Below are 25,409 nucleotides of genomic sequence, written 5' to 3'. Positions count from 1 at the left end.
CAAGGGGTCTGAATACTTCCCGAAGGCACTGTATGTTAACATTTTGTGAAATGGAGAAGGTTGAGAGTTTTGTTGAGTGTGGCTTAAAGTCTAAGTTGCAAAAATACCCCTACTCCATTGATACGAAAAGCTCATTGAATTATCCAGTGACATAATCAAAGCCTGAGGTTTTGTCAACTATATTATACTATATTACCAAGAATAAAGGCACATTTTCAGTCTGTTCCTGTTTTATTTTCATTTTAGATCATTAAGCTCATTTTGCAGCTGCTTACATAGCCTTTAGCTGTAAACCTTGCTGCATAAATGATGAAAAGTTCTGTGCCATTGTCATTCTTCCAAACAGAGGCGTTAGCAAGTATGCAAAACCCACAGAATAAGTAGAACATTAAAGGAAGTACTCTCATTTTGTCATTTGAGACAAAAAAGTGCAGAGGAATATCCGTAAAGGATATGGTTTATTGGAAATAGTCTGAATGCAAGTGAGATGATTTTTTATTTCAAATGCATAGTATAGTACTCCACAAATGTTGTTTACAAGAGGTGTTACAGTTGAGTAGTATGTATTATTATGAGGTCAAAATATAAACTCCTAGGTAATAAATTACATGGTGAACAAAACAAATGTCAAAATTAGATATCAGCACAAGTTTTCTTCACTGCATATATTCACATTGCCACCTTGTGGTTTACAAACATCACCTGTAGAAATCAACTACCTAAACCAAGGGTAAGCAAGGACAACATCATTTATTTTAACATTACAAATTGAATAAATGAGTAAATACTGTTCTATTAGGTTTCAATACATAGTATGGTATGTGTTTTAACAGTATCAATAATTAAAAGATGGCAATATTAATTATCAATTGCAAACCCAACAGAACTGATAATGTTTCTAGGAAGTGCTATTGTAGTTATTTTAACATTCTATATCCTTTAAAGACACTGAGAGAAGAAAGTGAAATCAATTTCATTTTATACAAATATATTGGTAATAGTACACACTCTCAAATTGTACAGATCATGAACACTATTCTAATGTATCAGTAAAGCTTGGGATTCTTCAAATACAAAATATGAACACGCTCATGGTGGTTTTAAAATCCATCAACAATGCCACATAAATAGTAACCCATCAACACTGATGCATTGCTGCGAAGTTAAATAATGTGTTTTGTAGAACTTTAACAGTTAAGCAAATGTTATGGATATATTTTACATGATGGCCAATTGAAGCTTATATGTACGAGTGCCATCAACAAAAAAACAGTCAAAAAGGTTTAAGCCATAAAACATTGATTAGGGCTTTACGATTGACATAAACCTCCTTTGTAAGATACGCCGCATGAAACAACGACACATGCTTTATCACACAGTGGGGTGTTCAAGGAACAGGATCTGCAGAATCAGAGCAGTTGATAACCGGGGCATTACACTCCTGTAAAACTGGTGGTTGGTTATTTCCAATCACACAATGATGTTCACCAGACCCCAGATTTTGGTTGCAATTGACCGTGACAGCGTCATTACTAGTTGTGTACATCTGAACTTCATATGTTTGACTATCAACTCTGAACATGGGAACTGTGCTTGCCATGCACATCTGACCACTTTGGGTGGGATGGGTGTTGACAGTCAGTGTCCAGACTGAGGGACAGGGCTGTGTTGGGAATAATTGCTGATTGTCTGGCAGGAAGGTGTGATTGTCATAGATTTGCTTGTCGTGATCAATGGCTTTCTCTTGGATGTTTTTGGGTTGGCAGTTGGTCATGGCTTGGTTTTCCAGCGCCCTTTTCTCCTGAGGGCTGACATTGCCTGAGTTGCTGCTGAAAAAGTCAAAGAATGTCAAAAAGACAGGGATAAAAGTTATGCCATGGAACAGTCCGAAAAAGATGACAAGGAACATGATCTTGAAGAAGGTTCTGAAGATGTAGTTCTTGGAAGCAGACAGCACTATCACGCCCAGTATGGTTGACAAAGCACCCTGAAGTATGGGATAGCCCAAATGGAACAGCGCTTCCACGGCTTTCTCGTTTGCAGTTGGCTTCTTATTGGAAACAAAGGCATAGGAAATGTGTGCGGAGAAGTCCACGGAGAATCCAATGCAGACAACAAGAATGATCATGGATATGGTGTCTAAATTAACATCCCACAATGCCATGAAACCAGTGACGCCCACAATGACAGAAGCGATGGAGAACGTCACCCACAGACAACAGAGCGGGTTTGGAATCAGTAGGAGGGAGATCAATAACATGACTGCTGTGGTGACGGAGATATTCTGAACGGTGTTACTCACTATGACAGCGTACTGATCATGGTATATAAAGACAGGGTGATATACCAGTAGCGGGACAGAGCATCTCCTAGCAGTATCTCGCAGATTGTTTAACATGTTCATTTCATCAATGGCAGTAGTGATATTGACAGTCTGGATGAAGAAGCGTGAGGCACGGATGGAATTATTTGTGAAATTTACGTCTTGCTTGAAGTCAGAGTAGGATCTCAGGAACGAACTTAGGTTTGTCTTGAAAACATTTTCAACACTCAAATTCAGATTTGTATGGTACCCATAATATTTATACGATTTCAGCCAGGATGTAAAGATATCTTTCTCAATAAAGGACAGGTTTTTGAAGTCCTCTACACAAGATTCAAGATCCAACATATTCTTTTCCTCCCAGTATGCAAATTCACCTCTTATGATTACCATGATATTTGGCCCATACTCATAAAAGTAGGCTTTTTCATCATCATAATACCTATTCACATATGAATCATCAGCAGCTAAATTGCGAAGGTCAATACCCTCCTGTATCTGGAAGCATCCATAAATGCTGATGGACAAATAAACTGAATAGAGCAGGATTACGCACACCTTGGTCCAGGGCTTTACCAGAAAAGGGCCGTAGTGCTTCTTAAAAAAGTGATTCATGGGCTGTACTTCCTCTGCTCCAGTATGGCGGTCGTAAGCTCCTCCCACACAGCACAGGTCGTACCATTTTGAGCGACCCACGGGGCAATCCTCTGGGACCTCCTTGCACGTCAGCCAGTGCTTGTTGCTGTTCTCACGCCTCCCATTCAGTACGAGGAACGCCCCGAAGAAGGTGATGCTGTAAAGGAAGCAGAACAAGATGGCCGTGCTGGTGTACAGGCAGAAGGATTGCACAGAGCGGAATGGAGTCATGAGCCCGATGTAGAAGGCTAACACATCCGTCAGGGTGGTGATGGTAATGGAAATGGCCGCCTCCTTGTATGTGTCTGCTAAGCGGTCTTCCACCCGGGCGTGAACGTTGGTCTGCTGCCAGCAGGATATGAGGATGAACATGTCATCAACACCAATACCTGCAGAGGAAATATAATGTATACAAAATATAATATATACTGAATAAAAATAGAAATGCAACATAAAGTGTTTGTCCCATGTTTCATGGATCACAGAAATTCCATATGCACTTAAAGCTTATTTCTCTCAAATTTGGGGCACACATTTGTTTACATCCCTGTTAGTGAACATTTCTCCTTTGCCAAGATGATCCATCCACCTGACATGTGTGGCATATCAACAAGCTGATTAAACAGCATGATCATTACACAGGTGCACCTTGTGCTGGGGACAATAAAAGGTCACTCTAAAATGTGCAGTTTTGTCACACAACACAATGCCACAGATGTCTAAAATTTTGAGGGACCGTGCAATTGGCATGCTGACTGCAGGAATGTCCACCAGAGCTGTTGCCAGGGAATTAAATGTAAATTTTTCGACCTAAGCCACCGCCAACGTCGTTTTAGATAATTTGGCAGTACGTCCTCACACCTTGCCTCACAACCGCAGACCACGAGTAACCACACCAGCCCAGGACATCCGGCTTCTTTACCTGCGGGATCATCTGAGACCAGCCACCTAGATAGCTGAAGAAATTGTGGGTTTGCACAACCAAAGAATTTCTGCACAAACTGTCAGAAACCGTCTCAGGAAAGCTCATCTGCGTGCTCATCGTCCTCACCAGGGTCTTGACCTGACTGCAGTTTGGCATCATAACCTACTTCAGTGGGGAAATGCTCACCTTCGATGGCCACTGGCACGCTGGAGAAGTGTGCTCTTCATGGATGAATCCCGGTTTCTGTACCTGTAACTGTACCGGGCAGATGGCAGACTGGTGTTGTGTGGGCGAGCATTTGCTGATGTCAACGTTGTGAACAGAGTGGCGAATGGTGGCGGTGGGGTTATGGTATGGGCAGGCATAAGCTAAGAACAACAAACAATTGCATTTTATCGATGGCAACTTGAATGCACAGAGATGGCAACTTGAATGCACAGAGATACCGTGATGAGGCTCATTGTCGTGCCATCCATTCGTGCCATCCATCCGCCATCACCTCATGTTTCAGCATGATAATGCACGACCCCATGACGCAAGGATCTGTACACAATTCCTGGAACCTGGAAATGTCCCAGTTTTTCCATGGCCTGCTTCCTTACCAGATATGTCTTAAGCAGGTTTGGGATGCTCTAGATCGACGTGTACAACACCGTGTTCCAGTTCCCGCCAATATCCAGCAACTTCGCACAGCCATTGAAGAGGAGTGGGACAACATTCCACAGGCCACAATCAACAGCCTGATCAACTCTGCGAAGGAGATGTGTCACGCTGCATGAGGCAAATGGTGGTCCCACCAGATACGGACTGGTTTTCTAATCCACGTTTACTGCCTTTTTTTAAAGGCGTCTGTGACCAACAGATGCATATCTGTATTCCCAGTCATGTGAAATCTGTCGGTTAGGGCCTAATGAATTTATTTCAATTGCATGATTTCCTTATATGAACTGTAACTCTTTGAAATTGTTGCATGTTGCGTTCGTATTTTTGTTCAGTTTTATAATACCTTCCATTTAGCTGAAGCTTTTATCCAAACCGACTTAAGAGTCATGCACCCAGGATTTGAACAAAACAATATGAAAAGTATCCATAGCTCCTTACCCAATATCAAGAAGGGGGAGTTGGCCACAGTCATTACAAAAGGCACTCCAATATGCAGCATCATCCCGAAGGCAGACAGCACAGCAAGCCCTGCAGATAATACTCCAAAGGTGGCCACCCATACCTTGTTCCTCACACAATCAAACCTGTTGAAAAACAATACCGGTCAGACATTGGGCCTATGTGAATCAAAGAATCCCAAAGGTCAGTCATTGATGAACGCCATAATAGTTTTGCTGTGTGTTGTATGTATATAACACATACATACCTTAAGCAAGACACAATGGAGAAGACTATGGCGATAACATATGTGATGGAAAACAAGGGGATAACGTCCCTGGTGTTGGCCTCGAATTCCACCTGCCTAGACAGTGATGTAGAATGTGTAACCTGGGAAGATGAAATGCAAAATTAGTGCATGTCATCATTTATGCTGTCAACCTTCCCATCCACACGCACGCAGACACACACACTTGACCAAAGACACAAACCCGTGCCATAGGATTACTCTTCCATACACATACAGTACAGTATAGTAACCCTCTGAAAAGCAATGCACTCAATAACAGTATACACTACTGGTCAATACATGCTGCACTAGCTTGCTCTCTCCAGCAAGTGAACTGGCGGATCCCCCTACCATCTTCTCTCATCTTTGACCTGCTGCCAAGAGACTCATCCAAGTGAAGGAAGAACAATGGCTATTGATTTATGTAAGACTTGGCCGTGCTGAATGAGCCACAATCATGCAATAGAGACCGCTTATGCGCAAGCAGTTCAAAGACAAAGATAACAGCTATTCAGTGTGCGATTAGTCATGCTTCATGGCCCAAAGAATTCTCACAGCACACCCTTCTAAACGAGCCACAAGCAGACTATTCTGCGTGAGTTTTTGTGGTACTCGTCATCACACGGTGGAGTAATTCTGGTGCAGGATCATTTTAACTCAACAGGAAAGATTCCACAAAACAAATGCGTTTTTTTTCGTTGTGTAAAGTGTGTCCCATGTGTTAATCTGTGTGAAAGACTATGAGATGGGGATGCATATTTTACAAATGGTGCACAATCTCATGTTAGACATTTTATTTCTATAAAAACGAAGACATACTAATTAGGAGGTAGATATAGGAGGACCAAAAAGAGTCAACATTCCGCCAATAAATAAATACATTCTACAATATATATTAAATTCATGTTTGGCTACATTGTTATATGGCCTAGGCCTACTTACCGTGATGAAATTCAGCGACTGGTTGGAGGGGAAAACCTTGAGGAATTCGTTTAGCCACAGATCTGTTGTAGAGCGGTTACCTTCTTTCAGAGAATAAAAAAGTCGTATTGCTTTCGCACTCTTTATGACTGTTGAGCTTACATTAACTCCACCGACAGAATATCCTAGAAATATTGTTGTGAATCCAAAACGGAAAAATGGAAAGGTGAGTTCAGTCTGGTCAATGTTGCTACCATAATGATTCATGATATCTAATATTTTATTGGGAATACATTTATTGGATTTTCTGGCGCAAAGTCCTTCATATGTAAGCTGTTCATGACCTCTCGAATGTTTTATTTCCCGGACCTTCTTGTCTAAACTTAATATTTCTTTGATGGCTCCATCGGTGAAGATGTTGGGATCTCTTGAGACAGCTATGAAGGATGCAAATTCCCCCATGGTGTACAGTCTCTGGTTTGAATACACCGAGTTATTCAGCGGAAAGTTCTCTTCTACAAATTTCCTCTCAAGTTTTGCGGGTCCGTTTACTGGTGTAAATTGGTCCTCAATGTTGTTGGCCTCCATGTCCTCAAGAAAATAAAACCCAGTCCCGAGCGCCGTAGAGATGACCAGAGGGCAGATAAAGAACCACCAAGGATGCTTTCCCACGAAACGGCCGAATTTCTGAAATCCAATGGAGAATGGCTTCTCAACGCAGTCTGTCCGACACCCAGCCATATTAAATACCGGCATTTTGGAGAGGGAGAAAAGAGGCAAAACGTATTAGTTTGATGTCTTGTTTGACATAAGGATGAATTACACTCCCAACAAGACGCGACTTCAGTTTTGGTTTCCAATAGCTGATTTTAGGCTACTCAAACTTTATTCCCGACGAAAACTTAATTTTACCAGAGGCTTGAATTCATAATACATTCGGACATTAGCATTTTCTGACGCACTAGCCTATGAAAGTACTGTGAAATCAGCCTAGAGCGACCACTCTTGGGAGCTCATAAAAGTGTCCTTGAGGGTGTGAAATTAACACCATACACAGTTTTACATAGAAAATAATAATTGTTTTTATTGAAAAAAATATTTCCCAGTTCATTACAACATTCATATGACCATGCTGAAGTTGGCTATTCCTAGATAGACTAGAGTCGGACTAACCATAATAATAGTTATTATTATCATCATCATCATCATCCTCATCACAACTAGCTAAAGTGGACAAATATTGACCCACATAGCATATAATCTTAAATCTTCATACACAGATGTATTACATTGATTAGACACTCATAATTAATCAATTATGTATATTAATTTATCCGGTTTCACGATTTGAATATGCAAAAGAACAGGCTATGTTTTTTTCTCTCAAACCTTTCGACAGCAGGGACAAGGACAAATTTGCGATTTCTTTGAGTAGGCCTTTAGTCAAGAGATGTCCCTGTTTCAGAGGTATGTCAGTTATATATAATATTTTACTATATATATTTATCATAAGACTTCAGCAGCTAATTGAAATCAAGGAGGATATACTCACGGCGCCAGCGCATCTTGAAATGTCTGTCCTCACCCCAGCCAAATGCTATGGAAGATGGTAGGGTCATAATATTCTGAACAGGAACATTAATGAGAAGAATAACTCATTCATGGCTACAAAGTATGTGATTCAATTATGACGGTGAACTGGAGTTTGCAGGGCCAATAATTATTTCCAGCAACGTGATTTGGCAATCTATTCATTGGGCCAAGCATAGTTTGCTTGTGGATAACAAGTGCTTGCCATCACAGAATAGAAACTCACGAGTCATCTACAATAGATTCCACTAAATAATACGTTATTATAAGATACATGAAAGTATAACACATTGTCGTCTCTTAAACTATAGGGCTACATGGATGTAGTTTCAATATAGGCCTTTCATACACATTATAGGCACACTAAATAACACAATTAACACATTTCTTTCGTTTAAAGGGGCAATCTGGGATTTAAATAACAACAATTCCCAAAGAACGGTTTCTGTTTCAACCCCGTCACTTGTTGGTAAACAGCTGAGGGATGGTGCTGGCCATCCTCAAATTCATAAAAATTATTGTTTTAACCATGTTTTGAAGCTATAGTGTTTGCTTCCATTCTTTACTAATAATTCAGTAAAACAAGCATATATTTGGGGTTCTGATGTGGTAAGACAAGTGAATGAAGCTCATGAGGCATTTATATGTATTCGTTAAGAATCAATAGCAATTTTTTTTAAGTCAAACAGTTGATGTGGCCTACCAATCCCAGATTGCCACTTTAACAAAAAACTTCCGATGATTTATGTGAAACATTCTGTCAGACTACTTAAAGATATCTACAGTATGACAAAGGTCAGGCCTATAACATTGTCATTGCATGATTGTGCCCCCTCCCAGATATACAATTTTGAATAGTGTTTGATCCAAAAGCAGGAAATTAAGCACACAAAAAATTGAATTTCCAAGGGATGAATATAATAAAAATAATAATACAATTTATAATACAAAAAGTGACTGGTTCATTGGAAATACAATTTTATTTGACATTTTAGAATAATACAATGAAATACAGTACACATTAGCACATGTGGTTAAGATTAATATAAGAATACAACAAGATCCAAACTTATAAACATGAAAAAAACACATTCTAAAATTGAAAGAAAAATATATTTGATAATACTACCAAAACATTGCATAACATCTTCAACAAATATTATTACATTTAGTGATAATTAACAACATATTTACCTTTGTTATAATGTTATGTGAGGACCAGGTCATGCCAAAGGTAATTGCAGTCTTGTGCTAGTATTGTTTTCATGATATGTGTAATGTTTCTAAATGTTATCTGATCAAACATGCAAATATAATGGGAAAATCGGATATCTACATCTTTATTTTCAATTTTCAGCTTTTGAAATCTCTATAGTCTTGTGAACATGTCATCTATCATGCTCTCTTTCTGGTCATCATTCTGGGATTCACCCGCAGTGCCCTCCATCAGGTTTGATATCAATGTCGACAGTGTGCTGTTTGGGTCCAGCAATTTAACCAGTGGCACATTCACTCCCCTCTCCTGAAAGATCAGGTTCTGCAAAGTCATGGCTAACATTGAGTCAATGCCTAAGGCAGAGAGAGGAGAATCATCATTCAACTCATTCTTGTCAACACCGATTGTTTCACTGAGTACAGATCTGATATAACCACTTGGGGAGGAGGAAGCAGCATTATGTCCAGACCGGGACTCTTTCAATTTGGCTTTTTGCATTGCCTCTTCCACTAATGCAGTCATACGCATGGTCAATGAGGCATTTTGAGACATGACATTGTACTTCATGTTTTTGAAATTGAACTTGCATATAGCCTGTTGAGGTTTGTTTAGCTGGAGGCATTGTTCCAGACTTTCGCGAATCTCTGTAACATCCATCACCATCAATCCCTTTGCCTCAAGAAACCTTTGGAAATGATCCTTGTTCAGCAAGAGACCAAGGTTCAAAGGCCCCCAGTTGATGGATTGCCCAGCTAGTCCAATATTCCGTCTATAATGACAGAATATGTCCAGGAATGAATTGGCTGCTGCATAGTTTGTTTGTGAGACATTGCCAATGAAAGCTGCAACAGAGGAGTAGCACACAAAGTAATCCAATTTGCAGTGTTTCGTGGCATGGTGTAGATTCAAAGCCCCATTCACTTTGGGCTTCAGGACTTTCTCATACAGAGATTTGTCAAGGGTTTCAATCAGGCCATCGTGCAGGACAACTGCACTGTGGAACACTCCTCTGATTGGACAAGAGGGAAACTTCTTGCCAATGAGACCAATCGCTCTGAGCACATGCTCAGAAACAGAGACATCACATCCCATACATATGATATGGGCACTGTATTTCTTCTCCAGATTGCAGATCTCCTGCTGTATGTCAGGTGTGGGGCTACTTCTGGAGAGTATGACAATGTACTCTCCACCTTTCTGAGAAATGAATTTCACAGTTTCAAATCCCAGCCCAGTGAGGCCACCTGTGACAATGTACATAGAACTCTTTTGGAAAAGCTGATTTGGTTTAGGCAACAAAGGAATTTTGGACAGTGTGCCTCTGGAATCATCTTTACCTAGTGCCACAACAGGCAGGGTCTTTGAGCTAAAATACGATTCAGACTCCTCAACAGGCAAGAAGTCAATGCTTCCTGATGTCAACCTTTGAAAGGTAGAGTGTTCCAGAACAAATGACTTCCTGTCCAAATGCATGGACTTGAGCCAACGATAAATGTGTGGCTTCTGGGCAATGAGTGATCCCCTTTGTATGATGCTGGACATTTGAAGGGTTTGCATTCGAACACTATCCTTCACATTTTGGAAAACGCTCTGTGCCAGCAAGCACTGGGACTGGGATTCACAGACAATGACAATGTGTCTAACACCAGGGAAATTGCCTGCTTTTGCCAACAGAGATTCGTCAAATGGCGGAAGGAGGACAAATGCATCCATTTTATCAGCTTTTACAAACAGCCCATTGCACTGTGTCCCTACAATGACATTCCATCCTGATTTGTTTGCTGTTTGGGCTAATACCTTGAGCAGACCAGAATCAGGAACAGAGGAGATGATCCCCAACCTTCTCTGTTCTTTGACTCTAGTTAACGCTTTGTACAAGATTTCCCATGCCAGCACAAAGTAGGACACACATGGAGCCTCCTTTAGAAATGGGAGCCTCTTTGTTTTGTAGCATGCTGCTTCAGGAATCATGATCGCAGAGGATGCAAGAACAGGGTAGCATGAGACAACATGGTCTCCCACTTTCAGTTTGCTCACATCTTTCCCTACAGCTGTGACAGTGCCACTGAAGTCAAGGGCCAAAAGCTGGTGGTTCTGAGATGTGTGTTTGTTCCAGTAAATTGTCTGGCCAAAGTGCAGATCAGAGACACTGACAGGAAAGTAGTCTGAGGAATGAACAGATATCTTACTGAGCTGAATCTCAACTGATTTCTGCTGGATGTCCTTTTTCTTGACCTCACAGCTAATGGCAGACAAGCTAGTCATTCTGTAGGGGTCAGCCGTCTGAAAGATACATGCCTCGGACATTGAAGAGGGCATACTTCCCCCAGAGCTCTCAATGCTTTCCATGGGAGTATGCACAATATCAGATTTAAAAATCATCCCATCTTTCACAACCAACTCCTGGTATTTGCTGCAAGGGTATGACTTTAAGACCTCAGACAGAGCTCTGATGTCCTCTGTAGAGACAGAGCTGATGTCAATCAGCTGGAAGGAAAGATCTGCCATTTCTGCAGCACATGCTCTAGTCATGCCTGAGAGGACAAAGCCTGGGCTGATGCGGTCCACTGTGTTCTCTGCTGACCGGTAAGTAATTACTCTGATGGAGTTTGGAAAATGTCTCGCCCTTAGTTCCAGGACTATTTGACGGAAAATCTCACAGCAGTTTACTATATTCTCCAGAACAGTCTCGGTTTTGACTGAAGTGAGTTCTTCATCACCCCACATAAACAAGACCTCTTCAAAGTTTTTCTTGATATCTGAGATATTAAGGTTTGCCAGAAGTGTGGGAAATCCACGGCTTAAGAACTCCTTAGCATGTGCAAAGGGAATGTATTTAGACATTGAGCTCAAGTGTGGCTGCATGGCTTTGGAAACTCCTACCTGGTCAGAAAAGACCAAGGCCTTTCGTGCCTGAGAGGACTTGATATCCTCAGAGACAACCCTGAAGTCATTGTGGAAGAAGTATTCCTCAACAACACGTGAATGGCTCCCAAGGTACTTGATCATCACATGCTTAAGCTCAACCAACATTCTTCCCTCTTTGTCTGTAAAGCAACCACATACTTCAAAGTGATCAACTCCTACATCAATTGCTCTCACATAAACAATCATTTCCTTTTGCAGAGGTTCAAAGACTGTCAAGCTGCCTATTTTGGCAGGAAACCCAGGCCTGGAAGAGAATCCGTGTGCTACTGTAACAGGAGCGAGTTGCATCAGGAAGTCTAGAACTACAGGGTGAATACAGTAGTCATGCAACTGAGACAGCAATTCCTCTGGAACTGTGACAACTGAAAAAGCCTCCTTAAAGTCTTCACCATAGTGTACGTCACCCTTGTTTTGGAAAACAGTGCCGTACTGAAACCCGCCATGACCTACGTTGTAAAACTCCTCAGAGCTCACCACTGACTTGCACCTTTTGTAGATAGAGCTCAGCGAAATGTTCTGCTCTTCGACCAGTCTTTCTTGCTTGCACACTATTGTGCCTGATGCATAGGTTGAAGAGGAAGAATGTATCTTAATATGTGTCTCGTCTTCTGCTGGTTCAAGTTGCACTTTCATCTCTGGTGCATTTTTGGTGAAAACAAATGGGTTTTGAAAGCTGATGCTGATTTGCAGTGTGTTGAGTGGCACTTTTGGTTTGGCACTTAACATGAAAGCAGACAAACCCAACTCTGTATAGAAAGCACCAGGGACAATGGCAACACCATTGTGTTTATGCTCATGCAAGTAAGATACTGAGTCAGAAAACAGATCACAGCTAAAGCTATTGCCCTCACTTCCTGTCTGAGTTAGCACAGGATGAGTACCTGCTGTATTTATCTTTGATGCAGGAATGATAACATCTCTCTGAGTGGAATCAAACTGATACACAGGGAAATGTGTTGGTGATGCCTCACAGCCTCTGTAGAATTGATCCCAGTCGATCTGAACCCCAGACTCAAACAGTTTGGACACAGTGGTCAGCATTGTCTCATGATCTTTTTCTGGCTGCACTGAGGACATAACTATGGTGTCATTTCCCAGAGTCTCCTGGATGTTCCTTTGTAGAGCCCTTCTAGGGCCTATCTCTACAAAGACCACATTCTTCTTGTCTTTGGTTGCTGATCTCACTGCCTGTTCAAATGAAACAGGCTCTCGAATGTTCCTGGCCCAGTATTTGCCTGTGCTGAAGTCTGGCTGCTCTACCTCCTTCCCTGTCACTGTGGAGAACAATTCTGTATCAACATGATTCACCTGTAAAGAGCCAATACTGTCCTCTATTTGGGAGAGGATGGGATCCATCATCTGGCTATGGTATGCAGCAGGGACGTCTAGAACATGGAGGAATAGATTCTTACTCTTGACTGAACTGCTTAGCTTTTGATGGAGACTGTCTATAGCATCAGCATCACCTGCAAGTGTGCAGGACTGTGGGCTGTTGGCAGCAGCCAGGCAAACCTTATTTAAGTAGAGGGGAAGGAGGTTCAAGACCTCTGACACAGCCATGTTACTGACCACAAGCATTTTCCCTCCTGTGACCTTACTCTGCAGAGTACTGCGGAAATAGATCACCTTCACTGCATCCTCAAGGGACAAGAGACCAGAGCAATGGGCAGCAGCAACCTCTCCAACAGAGTGGCCAAGAATTGCATCTGGTTTGATGCCCCAGTGCTTGAAGAGACTGGCAATGCCAACCTGAATGGCAAAGAGTAGGGGCTGGACAACTTCTGGTTTTGAAAAGTCCTTACTCTCAGACTCACTCTCAAGTCTCTCTAAGATGCTCATGTTATTGAACATTTGGAAAAGTATCTCCACCTCCCTGATCTTCTCTCTGAACACAGGCTCATGTTTCAGGAGCTCCTTGCACATGCCTTGGTAGGTCACACCATTACCACAGAAGACAAATATTAACCTTGGATCTGAGTATGAGGGGTAGGGAGTTTTACTCAGGGCAGACTTGAGTTGATCTTTTAGATCAACCAGAGAGGAAGTTCTGAAAGCCTTCTTGTATTTGTGTTTTAAGTGACTTCTCCTACAAGCGGAAGTGTATGCAAGAGCTTCTAAATCAACTTTGTTGTCTTTGTCTATCTGTTGAATTGTGTCCTCCATCATCATACTGATAGACTTTTCAGAACTCGCAGAGAGGACAAAATACTTGTGTGCTTTTCTACCACTCTTTCTAGAAACCTGTGACTGCTTGTGTTGCTTGACAATAACATGTGCATTTGTACCTCCAAAACCAAAGTTATTTATCCCTGCAACCCTTTCAACAGAATCTCCCCACTTTTCTGCTTCAGTGGGAACCTTAACATTTAAGGCTTTAGCATCGATACTGGCACTATCCTCAGAGTAGAACAGTGAAGGGACAATGATTTCATGCTTCATCATTAGGAGTACCTTGATTAGCCCTGCCACTCCAGCTGCAGATTCTGTGTGTCCAATGTTGCCTTTCACAGAGCCGATGCGGAGTGTCTCGGAACCTGGAGGTCTGGCTTTGGCAATGACATTGGAGATGCTGCTTGCTTCTATGGGATCCCCCACTGGAGTTCCAGTCCCATGAGCCTCTATGTACTGGACAGTTGACAGGTCAGACTGTGAGTAGATTCTGCGGAGCAGCTCCTCTTGCTGGACCATGGATGGCTTGGTGATTGGAGTGACTGTGCGGCCATCTTGGTTTACAGCAGTTTTTCTTATGATGCCCCATACATGGTCATTTTCTTTGAGAGCCTGGGTAATTAATACATAATCAGTGTGAAATATCATGTGTAGCCTGTCAGAAACATTGACAGCGATTTTGTGACAGTTAAATATAAAATATTTACTTGTTTCAGTGGCTTCAGCAGAATAACCCCACAACCCTCTCCTCTGCCATAGCCATCTGCTCTGCTGGAGAAAGGTTTGCTTGTGCCTTCAGGGGAAATCATCTTTGCTTTGCTGAGAGCGACAAAGACTCGTGGTTGTATGATACAGCTGACACCACCACAAAGGGCCATCTCGCAATCACCTGATAAATGAAAGCATATAAAATACCTCAGATTATATTTAAGCAACAAGGCCCAAGAGGTTATGGTATATTCAAGCAATAAGGCACGAGGGGGTGTGGTATATGGCCAATATAGCACAGCTAAAGGCTGTTCTTATGCACAACGCAACGCAGAGTGCCTTAATATAGCCCTTAGCCGTGGTATATTGGCCATATATTTAAAAAATCCAAAGTGGCTTTTTGCTATAAACTGGTTACTAACATAAAAAGAACAGTAAACAATTATTTTTGAGTCATACCCATGGTATATTGTCTGATTTACACACGGCTGAAATGCTGTTTCAGACAGTCAGCGCATCCAGGACACAAACTCCCTGGTTTATAATTTGTAATGAGATACCGACCATGTTCTTTTAGTATTGAATTATGCCAGGTATAATTTTATTGACAAAAGGTTCCATGCACGTGCAATGTAAATATGATACATTACCAACCTTGTCTTATGGCTTGACAAGCAAAATGAAGTGCAACAAGGGATGAAGAGCAGGCACTGTCAATGGACATTGAGGGTCCAGTGAAGTTGAAGACGTAGGAGACTCGGTTGGATGCTAAACTCATAGCTAGTCCAGTGCCGGTGCAGTGGTTGATTATATTTGGGTTGACACTTCCAGCAGATTGTTCATAATCTCTGTTCATTAGCCCTTCAATGAAAATAGACATACTTTGTTACAGTTTGTTGAAAATAATAACATTATATTTTAATATTTATCTAAATGGAAACATAAAGTTATCTGTGGGATGCTAATACTTGTGCATGTCACATAATGCAGAGTTGACTATTGGTGTTAGCATGTTTGTTTTTTGTGTACAACAATCAGTTAAAAAAAACGATTATTGTTCTGTCTTAAAAGAATGAAAATATACACTACCGTTCAAAAGTTTGGGGTCACATAGAAATGTCCTTGTTTTTGAAAGAAAATCACATTTTTTGTCCATTAAAATAACATCAAAATTGATCAGAAATACAGCGTAGACATTGTTAATGTTGTAAATGACTATGGTAGCTGGAAACGACAGATTTTTAATGGAATATCTACACGGGCGTACAGAGGCCAATTATCAGCAACCATCACTCCTGTGTTCCAATGGCACGTTGTGTTAGCTAATCCAAGTTTATCATTTTAAAAGGCTAATTGATCATTAGAAAACCCTTTTGCAATTATGTTACCTGAAAACTGTTGTTCTGATTAAAGAAGCAATAAAACTGGCCTTCTTTAGACTAGTTGAGTATCTGGAGCATCAGCATTTGTGGGTTCGATTACAGGCTCAAAATAGCCAGAAACAAAGACCTTTGTTCTGAAACTCGTCAGTCTATTCTTGTTCTGCAAAATGAAGGCTATTCCATGGGAGAAATTGCCAAGAAACTGAAGATCTAGTACAACGCTGTGTACTACTCCCTTCACAGAACAGCGCCAACTGGCTCTAACCAGAATAGAAAGAGGAGTGTGAGGCCCCAGTGCACAACTGAGCAAGAGGACAAGTACATTAGAGTGTCTAGTTTGAGAAACAGGCGCCTCACAAGTCCTCAACTGGCAGCTTCATTAAATAGTACCCGCAAAACACCAGTCTCAAAGCCAACAGTGAAGAGGCGACTCCGGGATGCTGGTCTTCTAGGCAGAGTTGCAAAGAAAAAGCCATATCTCAGACTGGCCAATAAAAATAAAAGATTAAGATGGGCAAAAGAACACAGACACTGGACAGAGGAACTCTGCCTAGAAGGCCAGCATCCCGGAGTCGCCTCTTCACTGCTGACGTTGAGACTGATGTTTTGCGGGTACTATTTAATGAAGCTGCCAGTTGAGGACTTGTGAGGCGTCTGTTTCTCAAACTAGACAGTCTAATGTACTTGTCCTCTTGCTCAGTTGTGCACCGGGGCACATCTGAGCATTTACGACTATGTAGATATTCCATAAAAAATCTGCCATTTCCAGCTGCAACAGTCATTTACAACATTAACAATGTCAACACTGTATTTCTAATCAATTTGATGCTATTTTAATGGACAATTTTTAAAATTTTCTTTCAAAAACAAGGACATTTCTAAGTGACCCCAAGCTTTTGAACAGCAGTGTAGGTGTAATTACTATTACTATAGTTGCCATGATAATTAATGATTTACATATTACTTCCAAATGTTATTACTGAGCATATAATTACCGTGGTTCATATTAGCAATACTAAACATTACAATTATTGTAACTACACTCTTATAAAACAAAATATGCTAGAACCTAAAAGGATTATTTGTCACGACTTCCGCCGAAGTCGGTCCCTCTCCTGGTTCGGGTGGCGTTCGGCGGTCGACGTCACCGGCCTTCTAGCCATCGCCGATCCACCTTTTATTTTTCATTGGTTTTGTCTCGTCTTCCCTCACACCTAGTTTCAATTCCATCAATTCCATGTTGTGTATTTAACCCTCTGTTTCCCCCATGTCCTTGTCCGGAACTGTTTCTTGTAGAGCTTGTGTACGTTATGCTGGTGGAGACCGGGTTTTGTTTGACCCATTCATTGATTGTTCTGTTTACGGTGTTTTTTATGTTTATTAAACGACACAGTTTTCGCTCTCCTGCGCCTGACTTCTCTGCCGCCAGTACGCACCCCATTACATTATTTGGCTGTCCCCATAGGAGAAATGAGTTCTACCTGGAACCAAAAAGGGTTCTCCTATGGGGACAGCCAAAGAAACGTTTTGGAACCCTTTCTTATAAGAGTGTGATTTACTTTTAAAATTACTAAATGCTAGTTGCATAAGAGAACAGAATATTGTTCACCTTACCCAAAAACACCCCTGTCCTGGTCCCACTGGCCTTCTCCATTGGTATCCCAGCATTTTCTAGAGCCCTGTACGTACACTGAAGAAGGTATTTTTGCTGGGGATCCATTTGTTCCACTTCCGTTTCAGTGATGCCAAAGAACTTGTGATCAAACTGATTGAACCTGTGAAAATTATTGGAAATGTGAAGTTAGTTTGATTTAAGTCTCTGGTGACAGATTGCTAACATAATTGGGACTAGCCACTGCTACCTACTTCTGATAATATATTTTCCTAACCAAAGATGTATTAAGTCAAGGTCCCTTAGTAAGCATATAAGATAAGATGTACTTAATTGCCCATGAATTTACAGAGAATGGAAATGTGTCTTTATGCTCACAACCCAAACCCCCGAGACACACATAAATACCCTAAGGGTCTGGAAGCATTGAGTCAGCTGCAGTGCCGTGCCACTGCAGCAATTATGGAATTCTCAGCTGGTATCGTGACTGTTGTATACATTCCACCTCAGGACAACAAATATAACAAGCTGGCACTTAACGAACTGTACGAGGCTATAAACAAGCGGGAAAACTTACATCCGAAGGCTGCATTTCTTCCATTTTCATTCTGTATCATTAAGACAAGTGATGCCCAACTTCCATCCACACTTCTCCTTTGCCACTAGGGCCGATAAAGTCCTAGACCACTGTTACTCTACCCACAAGCAAGCATACAAGGCCCTCCCTTGTCCGCCATTCGGCAAATAAGATCATTACTCCGTACTTCTGCTTCCTGTTTACAAGCAGAAGCTTAAACAGCAAGTAATTTTATGTGACTTGATCCTATGAGAAATGGCCATCAGAATCAAGGATTATGCTACAGGACTGCTTGGCTAGCGCTGATTGGAATATGTTCAGAGACTCCACCGATAACATCGACGAGCTCACCACCTCTGTTACCGGTTTCATAAAGAAATGCATCGGCGACGTTGTTCCCACAGTGAAGGTTCGCTGCTTCCCCAATCAAAAGCCCCAGATTAACACCAAGGTTTGCGCTAAACTAAATGACAGGGCTACCGTACACAGAGCTATCTGCAGACAACCCTGATGCTACGGCCGAAGACAGGAACAAGTACAAGATGTCCTGCTACGACCTTTGCAGAGTCATCAAACGAGCAAAAGGACAATATAGGAATGAAGTGGAATCATACTACACAGGCTCTGACGCCCACAGCTTGTGACAGGGGCTACAGTCCATTGCGGATTACAAACAAAAACCCAGCCCTGATCTGCTCAACGATGCCTCTCTTCCAGATGAACTCAATGCATTTTATGCTGGCTTCAACAATAAAAACACTGTATCATGACGGCTCTAGACGGTATTCCAGGGCGTGTTCTCAGAGCATGCGCAGATCAGCTGGCTGGCATAATCATGGTAATTTTCAATTTCTCCCAGTCTGTAATCCCCATGTCTTAAAATTACTACCATCATTACTGTTTCCAAGAACTCTAAGGCTTAATGCCACAATGACTACCACCCGGTAAAACTCACATCCGTAATAATGAAGTGCTTTGAAAGGCTGGTTATGGCACACATCAACTACATCATCCTAGACCCATTCCAATTTGCATACCACCCCAACAGATAGACGATGCATTCTCAATTGCACTCCACACTGCCTTCACTTCACCCACGTAGATAAGAGCAATGCTGTTCAGTTACTACAGCTTAGCGTTCAACACTATTGTCCCCTCCAAGCTCGTCACCAAACTTAGGACCATGGGACTGAACAACACCTTCTGCAACTGGATCCTGGACTTCGTGATCGACCAACCCCAGGTGGTGAGGGTAGGCAACATCACCTCCGCTGACCCTCAACACTGGGACCCACAGGGGTGTGTGCTTAGTCCCCTCCTGTACTCCCTGTTCACCAAGGACTACGTGGCCACGCATGACTGCAACACCATCATCAAGTTTGCTGACGACACGACGGTGTTAGGCCTGATTACAGGCGATGATGATCCCTAGAGTCATTACTTTGTAGAAGCACCTTTGGCAGCGATTACAGCTATGAGTCTTTCTGGGTAAGTCTCTAAGAGCTTTCCACACCTGGATTGTGCAATATTTGTCCATTAGTCTTTTTAAAATTCTTCAAGCTCTGTCAAATTGGTTGTTGATCATAGCTAAAAAACATTTGCAGGTTTTGCCATAGATTCTCAAGTAGATTCTTATCAAAACTGTAACTCTGCCATTTCCGTACATTCACTGTCTTCTTGGTAAGCAACTCCAGTGTAGATTTGGCCATGTGCTTTAGGTTAATGTCCTACTGGAAGGTGAATTAATCTTCCAGTGTCTGGTGGAAAGCAAACTGAACTAGGTTTTCCTCTGGGATTCTGCCTGTGCTTAGCTCTATTACGTTTATTTTCTATCCTGAAAAACTCCCCAGTCCTTAACAATTTCAAGCAAACCCATAACATGATTCAGCCACTGTTATGCATGAAAATATGGAGAGTACTCAGTAATGTGTTGTATTGGATTTGCACCAAACACGACACTTTGTACTCAAAGAGTGAATTGCTTAGCCACATTGTTTGCAGTATTACTTTAGTGCCTTGTTGCAAACAGGATGCATGTTTAAGAATATTTGTATTCTGTACAGGCGTCCTTCTTTTTACTCTGTCAATAAGGTTAGTATTGTGGAGTAACTACAATGTTGTTGATCCATCCTCAGTTTTCTCCTATCACAGCCATTAAACTCTGTAACTGTTTTAAAGTCACCCTTCGCCTCATGTAGAAATCCCTGAGCGGTTTCCTTCCTGTCCGGCAACTGAGTTCGGGACGGATGCCTGTATCTTTGTAGTGACTGTGTGTATTGATACACCATCCAAAGTGCAATGAATAACCACCATGCTCAAAGGGATATTCAATGTCTGCTTTAAAAAAAAATTTTTACACATCTACCACGTCTTCACCCGACCTCATTTTCTATTGTATGGTGTTTTTGTTTCTCTTATGTGCAAAAAAAAGGAATCTTTACATTGCCCTTATTTTTAAGGCGTTGGAAAACTTCCCTGGTCTTTGTGGTTGAATCTTTTTTTTTTTTATTCACTGCTTGAATGAGGGACTTTATGTGTGGGGTACAGATATGAGGTAGTCATTCACAAATCATGTTAAACACTGCAACTTAAGTCGCTTAATAATCAAATTTTTACTCCTGAACTTATTTAGGCTCGCCATAACAAAAGGGTTGAACACTTATTGTCTCAAGACATTTCAGCTTTTCATTTTTAATTAGTTAACATTTTGAAAAACATAATTCCACTTTGACATTCCACTTTGTATTGTGTGTAGACCAGTGACAAAACATTTAATCAATTTTAAAGTCAGACTGTAACACAACAACATGTGGAAAAAGTCAAGGGGTGTGAAGACTTTCTGAAAACACTATATCTACCTCTATCACTCCAGTATCCCTGCACATTGTAAATATGGTATTGGAACTGCCCCTGTATATAGCTTCTTACTTTCTCGTATTCTACCTATTTCTTATTTTTATTTCTCGTGTGTTTTTGTTTTACCTTGTTATTTTCAGTGTTACATTGATATTGATTACTGCTTTGTTGTGTTTGAAGCTTACAAGAAAGGCATTTCACTGTACCTGCGCACGTGACATTAAAACTTTAATTATAAGGGGTTAAGTTGCTTGCTCAAGGGCACAACGGCAGGAAATGGTATCTAGGATGATGCCTTATCTTAATACCAAGTATGTCAATTGCCATAATAAATAGATACGCCTTAATATGACGTAATATCCAAATATCAACATTTTTACATGTGGGGTTGCTGCACATGAACCTGTTTTATTAGAGATTTTGATTAATCAAATCCAAACAGGCATTTTTAAATTCTGCTCTACAAATGAAGCCATATTTTTTAAATTTTATTTGACATTTTTAATGCCTTATCTTACAACTGATGTTTTGGGTGAAATTGAAATTGAGTTTCTGAGGTGTTACAAAAAGAGTAGCTAGAACTGTGTTTCAATGTTGATCCTGGGGACAAATGCAGTTTTTGTAATGAATTTTGCTCCAGTTAAGCATTAATTATTTTAAGGGCTCCCAGATGGCGCAGTGGTCTAAGGCACTGCATCTCAGTGCTAGAGGCGTTACTACAGACCCTGGTTTGATTCTAGGCTGTATCACAACCGGCTGTGATTGGGAGTCCCATAGTGCGGCGCAGAATTGGCCCAGCGTCGTTAGGGTTTGGCCGGGGTAGGCCGTCATTGTAAATAAGCATTTGTTCTTAACTGACTTGCCTAGTTAATTGAAAATTATATTTTATTTATTGAATGCAAGGAACAAGGCAAAAATACATACCCATCAATAAGTGCAGCCTTCGCTGTGCGCGATTTCCCCACTTTGTTGTCATCAGGGTCATACCACTGGGAACAGTCAAATCTCTCAGTTGGGATTGGCACTGTACAGTTCTTCCCCTCCAATAGAACCTTCCAGAAACTGTCAAGCCCCTCTCCTGTACAGACACATAAATGTTTAATTCAAAGTTGGAAAGTAAAGATCATGATAGTTATTTCATATTTCACGTTAGAACTAGTATTGCACCAGTGATGCAGCCGGGTGGACAGCTGGCACAAGTTAGTGTTCCAAAGTCAAGAGAATCCCAGCATTCATGTTTCCCCCATTTTGCCCCCATGTTGTGTCTTGTAAATTTGATAAGGGATAAGACCCTCCCACAAGCCCTCTCATCTCCCTGCACAATGCTTCACCCGACCTCATTTTCTATTGTATGGTGTTTTTGTTTCTCTTATGTGCAAAAAAAGGAATCTTTACATTTTGGACAGAAATTAGATGAAATTAAATTCAGATATAATTGTAAATAGTGATCGGTTGGTAAACTCGCCGGTCACACCTAAAAAACACACAAGTACCATCAATGCATTTTTTCGCAACATGTGGGTACAGATGTAGGATCTTAATTTCATCACTATTATGTTGTGAGAAATGCAAACTTGTAGTGTATTTGTAAACTTTTAAAGTGTGTAATTTCAATTTTGAAATGTTTGACTTTATAATCCACATAATAATTCACATGTCCTGTTGCTGCAGGATTATTTTCCTGCTGTAGCAAACTGGCTCAAATTAAGATCCTACATCTGTAAAATGTTATGCAATTAATAAAGGTGGGTAAACTGCGTTTACTTAAATTTACCCTCTACTGGTTGAAAACAGGCACACCAAAACAGTAAGACAAATAATTAACACATTCTAATTACATACTATCACTTTGATGTCTCAAATTAATCGATTTTTGCCTGTTTTTGTCAAATCAATCTCTATTGAAATAGAGGGAACCACTTTAAGTAATCATACAATGCCAAATGTGAACTGGGGTGACCGCATCACAGTGCATATCCTGTAGTGTTTTAACACATCAAGATTATTTGGATATTTTTTCAGAACCCCTTTTTTATGCAAAAATGTCAAGTTTTACCTCCTGGGAAATTGCAGCCAATACCCACTACAGCAATGTCGTCCTCAGCATCTTCCATCTTTACACCTGTCAGAAACTGCAAAGAGCGAACTGGCATGAGTTCATGATCTTCAGGAAAATGTTATTGACTATGTGATCAAACAAAAAATAGCTGATGTTCTTGCAATAAAATGTAAAAACATTGCCTTCCAATTGTATTAAAATAGTACTATTCAGATCAGTGAACTTACTTTAACATGCACCTACCTCATGAGTCTTGAATCTTCATTTGGCAATAAAATCAATGTCTCAGTTGAACTTTTTATAGCTTTTCTTTCAGTCATCTTCATAACACCTTTGGTTAATCATTGCCTAAATGTCTAAAAGATTTAGAACTTTCACCCTTACATTACTTCCTTCAAAAGGTGGGAAAGTACCCTAGGACGCAAAGGAAGTGCAATTTTAAATAAGAGAACTGGTGTGAATTCTGATTTTTTCTTTGTTAATAATTGCTACATGCAAGTAAGACGTTGGATATGATCTGGACCAACACACTAGAGGTGAACTCATTGCTCTGAAGGTCATTGGGAAGCAAGGCCGGACGACCGCATTTGGGGCACAGACATCCCCGAGTTATCTTTCTGGTTATTTTAAGGAGCATGGCTGGAAAAAGCTATTTCCTTAACACTGGTGCAGAGGAATGGAATGGTGCACCAACCAACTAAAATTCATCCTTATGCTAGGGAGTTTTAAAGCAAACCTTAAGAAATGGTTTCTGGGCAAAATGCTTTAAGACAGAACAGGCTAAGAGAAAGTATAATAGTATTAATTATTGTTACTTGGTCATCTATTTGATATATTGGACTGTTTCCTCCCTATTGATGAGATGACAGGGTTTCTTTCTGGATCAAAAAGGGGCTTAGGGGCCTCCCGAGTGGCACAGCAGTCTAAGGCACTGCATCGCAGTGTTGCGGCGTCACTACAGCCTGGGGTTTGATCATGTTTCTGAGGACGCATTACTCGACCTTTGCCTCTCCCGAGCCCGTTGGGGAGTTGCAGCGATGAGACAAGATCGTAACCACTAAATTGGGGATAAAAAAGGTTAAAAAAATAGGTTAAAAAAAAGGGGCATGGCAGGGCTGGATTTGAGAGATCATGTTTGAGGCCTCCATCTTGGTGGTGTAGAGACATTTCTGAATTTTTAAACCAATTTCCTGCAATTCTACAAATGTATCTATGGAGATGAGAGAAATTGTTTCAGCTTTAAACTAATTTCCAACAATTATACACATTTTCCCATGGAACTGAGAGAAAATCTTGCAGTTTTTAAGCTAATTTCCTGCGATTCTATATATGTTGGCATGTAGTTGATACACATGGTAAAAAAAAGTGATCTGCTGAATATTGACCGAGCGAGTAAACTCCCACTGCCATCAATTCTACTTGCTAACATGCAATCATTGGAAAACAAAATTGATGACCTACGATTACGATTATCCTACCCACGGGACATTAAGAACTGTAATATCTTATGTTTCACTGAGTCATGGCTGAACGACGACACAGATAATATAGAGCTGGAGGGATTTTCAATGCACCGGCAGAACAGAGAAGCTACGTCTGGTAAGACGAGGGGTGGGGGTGTGTGTCTGCTTGTCAATAACAGCTGCGGGGCAATGTCTGATATTAAAGAAGTCTCAAGGTATTGCTGGCCTGAGGTAGAGTACCTTATGATAAGCTGTAGACCACACTATCTACCAAGAGAGTTCTCATCTAAATTGTTCGTAGCCGTCTATTCACCACCACAGACCGATGCTGGCACTAAGACCGGACTCCTCCAACTCTATAAGGTCATAGACAAACAAGAAATTGCTCACCCAGAAGCGGCGCTCCTAGTGGCCGGGGACTTTAATGCAGGCAAAATTAAATCAGTTTTACCAAAATTTTTACCAGCATGTCACATGTGCAACCAGAGGAAAAAAAACTCCAGACCACCTTTACTCCACACACAGAGATGCATGCAAAGCTCTCCCCCGCCCTACATTTGGCAAATCTGACCATAATTCTATCCTCCTGATTCCTGCTTACAAGCAGGACGTATCAGTGACTCGCTCAATACGGATGTGGTCAGATGACGTGGA

The 25,409-nt window shown here is 41.1% G+C and overlaps 2 protein-coding genes across 2 annotated transcripts; both read right to left on the bottom strand.

Annotated features, from left to right (window-relative positions):
• Window positions 1-429: 429 nt before the first annotated feature.
• Window positions 430-7,208, bottom strand: ptchd3a (patched domain containing 3a). The gene is made up of 4 exons (XM_055928833.1): window positions 6,217-7,208; window positions 5,254-5,375; window positions 4,986-5,131; window positions 430-3,348 (listed from the first exon to the last, which is right to left on the bottom strand). The coding sequence occupies exons 1-4, from the start codon at window positions 6,949-6,951 to the stop codon at window positions 1,388-1,390; spliced, it is 2,964 nt and encodes a 987-aa protein (XP_055784808.1). The 5' UTR covers window positions 6,952-7,208; the 3' UTR covers window positions 430-1,387.
• Window positions 7,209-8,756: 1,548 nt separating this feature from the next.
• Window positions 8,757-23,548, bottom strand: LOC129859274 (phenolphthiocerol/phthiocerol polyketide synthase subunit C-like). The gene is made up of 7 exons (XM_055928832.1): window positions 23,536-23,548; window positions 23,290-23,365; window positions 22,158-22,311; window positions 17,803-17,963; window positions 15,461-15,667; window positions 14,806-14,987; window positions 8,757-14,710 (listed from the first exon to the last, which is right to left on the bottom strand). Exons 2-7 carry the CDS (start codon window positions 23,345-23,347, stop codon window positions 9,155-9,157), a joined length of 6,318 nt encoding a protein of 2,105 aa, XP_055784807.1. The 5' UTR covers window positions 23,348-23,365; window positions 23,536-23,548; the 3' UTR covers window positions 8,757-9,154.
• Between the last annotated feature and the right edge of the window lie 1,861 nt (window positions 23,549-25,409).

Source organism: Salvelinus fontinalis, chromosome 7 (assembly GCF_029448725.1).
Source record: "Salvelinus fontinalis isolate EN_2023a chromosome 7, ASM2944872v1, whole genome shotgun sequence".
NCBI classification, from domain to species: domain Eukaryota; kingdom Metazoa; phylum Chordata; class Actinopteri; order Salmoniformes; family Salmonidae; genus Salvelinus; species Salvelinus fontinalis.
The sequence above is the reverse complement of the archived record's forward strand: the minus strand, read 5'-3'. Positions and strand labels throughout refer to the sequence as shown.